At 54.5% G+C, this 9,706-nt stretch overlaps 1 protein-coding gene and 1 long non-coding RNA gene across 4 annotated transcripts in view; both read right to left on the bottom strand.

Moving 5' to 3' along the window:
• Positions 1-9,706, bottom strand: part of LOC105511308 — a 14,264-nt gene that overhangs the window by 3,316 nt on the left and 1,242 nt on the right. The gene's annotated exons all lie outside the window — the stretch shown is intronic.
• On the bottom strand, positions 6,432-9,672 carry LOC105511307 (zinc finger protein 775-like). Of its 3 annotated transcripts, none has more exons than XM_011941453.1 (2): positions 9,653-9,672; positions 6,432-7,398 (listed from the first exon to the last, which is right to left on the bottom strand). In XM_011941453.1, the coding sequence occupies exon 2, from the start codon at positions 7,368-7,370 to the stop codon at positions 6,975-6,977; it is 396 nt and encodes a 131-aa protein (XP_011796843.1). In that variant the 5' UTR covers positions 7,371-7,398; positions 9,653-9,672; the 3' UTR covers positions 6,432-6,974. The 3 variants fall into 3 exon arrangements, with proteins under 3 accessions (XP_011796843.1, XP_011796842.1, XP_011796844.1); XM_011941452.1 differs by lacking the exon at positions 9,653-9,672 and adding an exon at positions 9,066-9,232; XM_011941454.1 differs by lacking the exon at positions 9,653-9,672 and adding an exon at positions 7,467-7,575.

Raw genomic sequence — 9,706 nt, 5'->3', positions numbered from 1 at the left:
GATCCAGACATTCCCCCTTTCGGGATTCCCTGAGGCCCGCATTCGGCCGTTATAGCACCATCCCTATTTTCCTAATCCCAAGGCCAGGCCCACAAACCGCCCCCAGCCACCAGGAAAGAGGGTCGGACGGAGGCGCCGGCCTTCCCGCGAGTGATATGGACTGAGAGCCGGAGCCCGGCGGCGGAGCGGCCCCGGGCGAGGGTTTCAGGACTGGAGACAACAGTCAAAGGGGCCGAATCGGGGAGCTACCCTCGCTGACAGTTTTGCCGAAGTCTGCCTGACTATATGGCCTGGGTTATATCACTAGAGTGACCAGAGGGAAAGGAAGAAGACATCTGGTCCCTGCTGACCACACCTCCTCAGAACGGAACCCGCAGTCAAGCCAGAGATATCCCATAGAAGAGCAACTTAGAACGTCTGAAGTAGCAGCGGGCGTGAGAGGGCAGAACCAAATTACAGCTTCCAGCTGCCATTTAATGATAATGTCCCTTAGTTGGACATAACTTGCCTTTTACAAAGCCCTTTTCCATGTATGATCTCGTGGAAACCTTCCAATAACCATGTGCACCCTAGCTTGTGTGGGTATTAATATTATCCCATTTTATAGATAGGAAAATAAAATTGAAACACAGAGTGGCTTCCTCCAACACCCACAGCTCTAAGTAGCAGAGCCCAGATGGGGACACGGCACCGTGACCCAGCTTGAGTTCCACTGCACCTCCCTGGGACTGAGACCCTCAGACATAAATAGGGTGTGACAACAGGGAAGTAAAAACCTGGGCCCCAGTGAGAACGTGCCTGAGGGTGTACATTTGACAGACAAAGAAACAGAGGCCTGAGAGGAAAAGTGATTTTAAAAGTCACAAGTGGTAGAAGAACATTAAATAGGTTTTTTTCTCTGTGGCCTCTTCGTAGCTGCCAGGTGGAGAAACGTGACTCTCCAAGTCCCAGGCAGGGATCCTTGCAGCAGACAGTGGATGTGGCAGTTGGGGTGGCGCTGTCCCTCATGGAGGGCGTTGAGACACGCGGGCCTCCCGATATCATGAGGGTCCCCTCCGCAGCTCTGTAGGTGCCCACTGTGCCTTCTGGAGCCTAGGAACTGAAGAATTCCAGGTGGGAGCCCCTAGGCTGTAAAATCAGCCCCTTCCCCCAACACCAGGCCGGGAGGCCAAGCCTGCCTGCGTTCACAGCTCACTCGGAGAACCAGTCTGCCCCACCAGGCCCCACCCGGCCCCACCCGTCTCGCTTGTGGCCTCTGGAGAACCCGCTCCTACCCCAACCCCCACCCCATCCCTTCACTGCTCCTGGAGACACCTCACTGCTGGATATGGGACTTTTGGAGTTCCCCATCCCAAGGAAATTAGTATTTTAAATAGAGACAACAGGAAGGGAATACTGGAAAGGCAAAGAAATGAGTCCATAGGGCAGATGTTGAGTTCCCACGCATTGACACCAGCACCCCAGGTGCTCATGACCAACCCCACCTGTGCCTCTACTCGAAGCACATCAACACTGCCCTGCTCTCCAGCCCCTGCTGTCACCTGCCAGAGCTCCCAGTGTTCATCTCCTCTGCAGACCATAAGAGAAATGGGGACACTTGGTGAAGACCATGTTTTTCAAAAGCAAAATCAATAATATGCCTGAGGATGTCTCCCATATTTTTAGCAGCATTTTCTAGGTAAGCTGAACCAAAATAGAAAGGAAAAGAACACAGCTAGGGGATGGGGGTGGACACAGACACAGGCAATTCCACCTCAAACCTGCCGTGTCTCAGCGGGGAAGCCGAGGCCCAAAGGGCTCCCAGAGGCCTCCGTTCTCTGCTCTGCCACTGTGGTTTGAGCTTAAGCACTTCACTTTTGTAGTTTCGTGCACACACACCTCCCTCCTGTCTCCCCCAAGGTTCCCCATCACCCCATTCTTAGGGACTGCGGTGAGCACGATGGAGTGCCAATATGGAAACACCCTGCAAACACAGCCCTGCTTCATGCTTCCTCATACAGGCAGCGCAGTGGCTGGCACAGGGATCACCACTATCCTGACAGGTCCATGTGGCAGCTGGACTCTGGACCCTAACAAAGACCTGGAACACCCACAACCAAGGTGTCCTGGAGAACAGCAGACCCGGCTCCCATGTGGGTAGACGCGTAGCTCATGGCTCCTGTAGAGCATGGGTAGACGTGTAGCTCAGGTGAACCCTGTCCCAGACTCTTCACTGTAGTCACTCTGGGGCACAACAGATGGACACACAGATCACCCCATGGGCCTCCTCAGGGCAGCTCCAGACCCTGCTCCCCTCATCCTCCAGCTCCTCCTGTGGGGCTGCGTCCCCAGGCCTTCCTCACTCAGTAGGGCAACCATCTCCCCCTTGAAAAGCCTCTCCCATCTCCCCAGGACTGGACATCAGTCTGAGCTCTGTCTCCAAAGCACCTTATGCCGATCCCAGATTTGGAATTTAGCACACTTTTGTTTTCCCCACTAGGTTATGAACTTCAAAGGGCAGGGACTATTTTAGCGTCTCTGTGTCCCACACATCCAGCGATTAATAGGTCCTCAGTCAATGTCTGTTTAATGAACGTATGCTCCTCTGCAAGCTACATCTGATAGCTCAGGCTGCTCAGAGAGAAAAGATGGCCCTAAGGGTTTGGAGGAGAAGGAGTGCTGATGCAATGTAAGGAATGAGGAGGTGCAGGCAAAGCTGCAGCCCCAGCCACAACTGTGAGGGCTGAGTGGCTCTGCAGAGACCTGGATGAAGATGTGAGGCTCAGCGTGAGGCCTCATCTGCTCCAAAGTTCTCTTTCCTTGGAATTAAAACCCAGTATGTGACCTGTGACATCAATTCAAACCCTTAAACTTGCAGCAGGCCTGCTTCACACTGGGGATGGTTAATTCTTTATGTGGGTTAAGCTAAACAAGGGAAAACCCATTTTTCCCTTTCCATGGGCACAATTGCTCTGCAAGTAACCACTCTAGTTTATTAAAACAACAATAGCTACCATTTATTGAGTGATTGTTGTGTGCCAGGCACTATACCCCATGTTTTACATAAGTTACTTGCCCAGGGACCTATGGTTTAAATGACAAAGCCAGAATTGAACCCCAGAACTATATGGCTCTCACCTAGGTGGTGAGCTGAGGGGAGAAGGTGAAGGGAAAAGAAACAATGTTTCTAGTTTCTTATCAATAGGAGTGTCATCCTATCATCCCTGGGGCTGTACTGCCCAGTAGCTACCTGGGTCTATTTAAATTAATTAAAATTGAATAAAGTTCAGTTCCTCAGCTGCACCAGCCACATTGAAATTCTCAATAGCCATATGTGACTAGTGGTTATGGTCTGGACAGCACAGAAATAGAGCGCTGTCATCATCACGAAAAGTTCTCTGTTGAACAGCCTGTTTAGGACACATCCTCCAAACCCAGTCAACCCGAGAGGCTGTTCTCTTTTTAGCCTAAGGGATAACTTAAGGGAGTCCCCCTCTCACTGCCCCTGCCACAATCCAGGAAGAACAGTGATAGTGAGAACATGCTATTTTTGGCCCCAATACTCCTCCTCCTGCCTAAAGGCCAAAGATATTTCTTTACCAAATTCAAACCACTTAAAAATAGTAACAGAAGGTTTCAGGAGCATCCCCCACTCCCACCAGTTTCCCTCTGCCAAGTCCCTGAGGGGCCTGTGCTATTGCATGGCTGAGCGGCCGCCTCTGGTCACTGCAGTCTACTCTGTGTCAGGCAGCTCCCCTGGGGCTGGGCAGTGGGACACCAAACCTCTCAGTGAGGTGGACTGCCTTACCGGACGACTTGAAGCGCCTGTCCCTCGCCAAAAAACAACCATTTTCTGAGAACCTACACCATTTTTCCTAGCTCCAGACTTGCTCCTAACAAAGAATTACAAGGATGACGTAGGCAGTTCCAGAAGCCCCAACATCACGAAGCTCACCTGGCTCCACATGCCAGCCACTGCACTGCCTGTACGAAGCAACGTGGCTGCGTTTGCAGGATGCTTCCACATCTGTGACCACGTGGCCACAGATCCCCACTGCAGACCTGCACTTACCTGGCCTTGGACAGGATACAAAGCTCTGCACTTACCTGGCCATAGACCTGATCTAAATCCTTTTAAGTTTTGATTTGTTTACTCATGGCTGTTTTCTGTTCCCTTGGCAACCACCTTAATCTCAGCATGCTCCAGAGTATTTTGGATTGTAACCCACTAGGATGACAAATCTGACCGTCTTATCTTGGACTTAATGACAATGCCTCTTCCCAAATATCCTGTGACCCAGGTTTATCATTTTAAAATGAAAGAGAATGAAAACTGAGGACAGTACCACCCCATCCTTGCAGAAGGCTGCAGTGTGACAGCAGAAGCAGCTTGAGCTAACAGGAGGCCTGGGATCTGCTGTCAATTTGCAACAGGACCTGGTGGACAGGTCACACTATCCCCCACCCCCACCCTCCTTTCCCATGTATTACTGCCCTGCCTGACTCATGGTACGATTAAATGAGATAATGAATTAGAAAGCCTTGCTAAGAGAGCTGGGGCTGGGAACATTTTTTTAAAGAGTTGAACATATAGATGGTCCCAAGTCCTGTGCGTATCAAAATGATTTTCCACTAAGGTCCTTGAGCTCTTCAAGGGTAGGGGCTGTGTCATGGGCAGCATCCCAGAATGATGCCTGGCACACAGCAGGCTTGTTTAGTGAATGAATGCTGTGAAGTCCCGGCCTGGTCAGTGAGTCATACACCTCAGTCATTCTTTGCCTGAGGGATTTGACCCTGTCCCCTTTGTGACCCAAAGCACCCATTTGTGGGAGGTTCAGTCACCTGGGATCAGCAAGCAGGCATTCTCATGAATTGGTGCTGGAGAAAAAAGCTGCAATTAGGCCTCATTTTTTTAACCCCAAGTCCTACCAGCAAAGCTATTTGACTGATTTGATCATTAAACAAGCCACTTATGGAAAATAACACATTCTGTTGTAAAGATGCTCCTGCAGGACTGATCTCGTCAGCATCTGCTCACATGCGCCCTCGGGCACCTGATTCACAGGGACCCAGTGTTTCCACAGATCTGTCCTTGCAGGCAGTGTTTCTGTAACCCAGGAATGAAAGACGGGACTCACTGAGGCCTGAAGTGGGTACGCTTGCTCAACGTCATTTCAGAATTTGGCAAGTGGCAGACAGAAAAAAGCAGATGACTCCTGAACCTCCCCGCTGGTTAAAGCAGGGTTTGATGAGCTGCAAGGCAGTCCGGCGCTCCCTGGGGCAGCGCAGGGTGGAAGGGGAGTTCCAGGAGAGAGGCAGGACGTTAGAGTCAGGGGAGCCCCCGGGGCTGGTGTCAGGTGGAGGGTGCCCAGGAAAACCCTTCTGGTTTGGTTTCCCGTGGTCCTAAGTGCTGAATGCTCAAGCAGGTGGTAGCAACCCTGGCGTACGACACCCCGTGTGATTTCACACTGCATGGTTTGTGATCAAAGAACTGCTCGGGGATGCAGCAGCCCTGGCTGAGTGCTAACCATCATTGGCACTGTTACCCTGGTAAGCCATAACAGTCAGGGCGGCCCTCCTGGTCCACCCATCGCCTTCATATGTCCTTCCGTAGATCTACAACTGGAGTTTTTTCCAGATATAGAGGATTAAAGAGCAGTGACCAGAAGCCAGGCTGAACCGTGGCAGCTCCCAGAAGATAACACTTCCCTGCATACAGAGAAGGATCTGGGCTGTGAGAAGTGGGCAGGTGTACTTCTTCCTTCTCCAGAGCCATGTTGGGGTCGTTTCTTCCTCCTACCTCCCAGCTAACCCAACCCTGGCACCCCAACACCCATCACCACCCTCTCCAATTCCCTCCTCTCCTCTGGGAAGATACCATCTGCGGTCACAGTCTGGGCTGGAGCCCTGGGCTCTCCTGTCAGCACCAGGGACTCAGCCAAGCCTGCTTTGGAAGGGTGTAAGGGGTGACCTCTTGGGGCAGGAGGCCGAGGAGGGTATGTGGGAAGAGACACTAAACTGACTTGGAGAGGGGAAGAAGGAAAACACCACCGGCCAGATCTGGGCACGGGGAGTGCTGTGCTCCCAGCCTCGGGCAAATGGATCTCTGAGCACTCACAGACCCGGGCTTCAGCTTCAGCGAGGGTGGTTCAGAAAGGCAAGTGAGACCATGTGGAATATTCCATCCATTTTCTCTTCTGCAACACCAGACTGATAAGGATCCAAGTCAGTCAAGTCAGCCAGCCCACTTCAGACATGCCCCAGACAGGAGTGGGAGCAGCGTGTCTGGCTCTCTCGTGCACAGCTACCTCCTCAGGTAGCCAAGCCTCAGCAGAGCCCACCCGGCTCATGCCTGGCTGACCATCACACGCATACCAGTTCTAGAGTCGGGCCCAGCCACACACACAACTTGGGCAGGGGGCAGGCAGGGATGGAGACGGACATAAAACCACTCACTCCTTCCAAAAATATTTATTGGATTCCTACGACGTGCCAGCTCTGGCCCTGGTGCTGGAAATATGCTTGGCTCTCCCTCGTCATAGCCTCTGGCTTCCATCCTTGGTATCACCGAGTCTTGGCAACTCTCCTACAGGGGCAGCCCCTGGCCATTCTGAAGCGTGGGCAGGACCGGCTGGTGCCGCAGCTGACTAGTCCAGACCTAAGCCACTTCACACCAGGAGACTCTCCCAACGTCCCCAACAGGCCCCTCACTCGCTGCTTGAAGCCTGGGGTCCAACCTCTGAAGAGGGTGGTCACATCTGGGCCAGCGGTGAGGAACTCGGATCTTCCCTCCTCCTCCCTCAGCCCACACTGGGACCTTTCCCAGCACCCTCCTGGGCCCTTCTAGAACTATTCTCAGCCCTTCAGAGCCTTGAGGAATCTACCGGTCCCGCTGTGGGGAGTTCTAAGAGCCAGCAATCCTGGCCACACCCACTCCCCACACACACCCCGCAAACATCCCCCGCACCACCACGGGTCCGCTGAGGTCCCGTCCACTAGCGCGCCTCCTCCTTGGGGCTGCACGCAGGGGCCGCGCGATGTACACGCTGGTGCTTGAGCAGGTGCTGCTTCTGGCTGAAGCCGCGGCCGCAGGCGGGACACAGGTAGGGCCGCTCGCCTGTGTGGTTGCGCCGGTGCCGCGTCAGATTGGGCTTCTGGCTGAAGCGGCGGCCGCACTCGGGGCACACGAAGGCAGCCGCGCGGCCCGACCCGGCGTGTGCCTTCTGGTGCCGCACCAGGCTGGGCTGCTGCGAGAAGGTCTGGCCGCACAGCGGGCAGCGGTACGGCTGCTCCTCCGCAGGGTGGTGGATGACCAGGCCTCGATCGTCCCCCAGACCCTCCTCCCCGTCCCCCGCAGGGGACCCGCCCCCGGAGGACGCCAGCTCGGTCATGGGCACTTCCAGCTGCAATCACCAGTCCCTAGGGAGACAGAAGCGTGGAGAGAGAGGGGTCGGGGAACCCGAGGGTTAGCCAACCCCCAGCCACACCTCCCACAACCTCCACCTTTCGCCCCGTTTTGTTCAAGCTCAAGTTCCCCTGCTGGGAATTGGTGTTCTTCCTCCACTGCCTTTTAAGTACGGCCTACACTCCTTTCAGGCCCTTCCCAAGGGCACCTTCTCCTAGAAGCCTTCCCCGACCTTTCCACCCCAGGCTTACACCGTGTGACACAACCATGTGGCCCTCACTCATCACACTGCACGAGGGTCAGTCATGCCACCTCTGTCCCCCGACTCCCAGCACCTTAAGGACAGAGCTGCCTTCTTTCAGCCCCAGCACCTAGCACCATGTCAGCCAGCCACACAAGACACTGGACAGATGGTGATGAGTTTCAGTTAGGAGTTTCAGTTTCAGTTTCAGCTAGGATTTTCAGTTACCTTCGTCTAGATATGTCTTATCCCTCCAACCAGATCTAAAGGACAGAGGGAGGTAGGGAAGTGCGCCCCAAACTTGGAGAAAAGGGTGGGATTATCAGTGATTTAAAGATATTTTTTGCGAAGCTTAAAACAGGAAACAAAAACACAACCCTGTAAACTTGAAAGTGACCTCAGTTAACATTAAAGGCAGCAGCTCTTTGTTTATCAAAATGAGGCATGTGTTCAAAAGGTTTCCAAGTCACTGAACCAGGGTGTGGGTTCCCAGGGGGACTGGTCTCAGCGTGATTCCTCTTGGTATCCTCACAGCAAAACCTGGCCTAGAGCTGAGCAGCACACTCAGTGCCCAGCCAACACCCCCAAACCCAGCTCCCTTCATGCTGGTTCTCCAAAGGATCCTCTTCCCAGGGTACTGTGTTCCTCTTAAATTGTTTCCCATTGTCCTCACAACAGCCCTGAGAAAGGGGCGGAGCAGGGTTATTGAGCCCCACTTTAAAGTTGGGGAAACTGAGGCTCAGTGAGGTCAACATACTTGCCAAGGTCACAGAGCAAGGCGAGCCTGGACTAGGCCTTAAGTCTCCTGCCTCACTGTTGAAAGCTTTTTTCAATGTACTAGCTGCTCAATAACTAAACATTCCTCAAAACACACACACACACACACACCACTACCATCATCCCAGCTGTCACAGAGTCATGCATTCCAAAGGGCCACTTCTCCTGTAGAGGTACTGTCTACTGCCACTACTCGCGCGAACGCCCCCACCCCCGACCTCCGCAAAACCTGGACTCCTGCAGAGCCCTAAGGCCTGCCTCATCCATTCTCCCCAACCCCATCAGGGAAGCAGACTGAGTGTTCCACTGGACCTCCCCTAAGGCCTCTCTTCACTTCCAGCCTCAGCCAACCTATCTGCAGAGTGGGGTCTCAGAGCCACCTCCTCTGTCTTCCCTACCCTCCAGGCCAGGGTGTAACTGACACCCTGGGGAAGGAGACAAGTCCTACTTGCAAGAGACCCCACCCACAAGTGTTTTCCACGGGCAACTGCACTGACATCTGCAAAGACAAATCATCAAAGTCCCCTTGGCCAATCTCAGCCTGGCCCTGTGACTGGGCAGCCTCCTCGCTCTCCCCAGTTATACCCCTGCCTGAGGCCCCGCCTGCAAGTCGAGAGGCCCCCCGTCTCTCCCCCAAGTTCTTTCATCCCATGCCACACTCACAGCCCAGCTGAGCCCCTGCTCCTCCGGTCTCCGGCCGCAGCTCTTTTCTCTACAGTCTGTGCTGCTCAACGCAAATACGGTAACTCTCCCGCAGCGACTCCCGTGCCCCTTCTCCCCGCCCCCATAAAGACAGCAAGCCTCCCGCGACGTTGCTGTTATCAAATAGCTGCATTAATCGGGAGAGCTGACCCCACCCCACCCGACCTCACACACAACCTTGCCAACTTCTGCGGCCTGAGCAACCCTGGAGAAATATGGTAAACTCGGCGTCGCAACCCCACCCCCACGAAAATACGTAGGCCTCCACCCTGCTGCCGCAACCCACCCCGCCCGACTGCAAGCCCCAGCTCCCGGAGGGAATGAATGCAGCCCACCCCCAGTGCCCGCAGCGCCCCCCGCGGAACCACGCAACCCTGGATAAATACGTTATTAAGTCGCGGCGCTCCCACTCCCGGAAAGGACCTGCGCGGGACCCAGCAAATACGGTAGCGCGCCCGCAGTGACCCGCCCTCGAGGGGTCCGGCTCTGGCCTCGGTAAATACGGTAACCTCTCGCCTCGGCCCCAGCGCGGCCCCGCGCTGACTCACATGGCGCCGCCTCCCGAGCCCTCCGTCTCCGCTGCAGCGCCGCAGTCGCCGGCG

The sequence above is a fragment of the Colobus angolensis genome, unplaced genomic scaffold (genome assembly GCF_000951035.1).
Source record: "Colobus angolensis palliatus isolate OR3802 unplaced genomic scaffold, Cang.pa_1.0 Scaffold2, whole genome shotgun sequence".
In the NCBI taxonomy this organism is placed as follows: Eukaryota; Metazoa; Chordata; class Mammalia; order Primates; family Cercopithecidae; genus Colobus; species Colobus angolensis.
The sequence above is the reverse complement of the archived record's forward strand: the minus strand, read 5'-3'. Positions and strand labels throughout refer to the sequence as shown.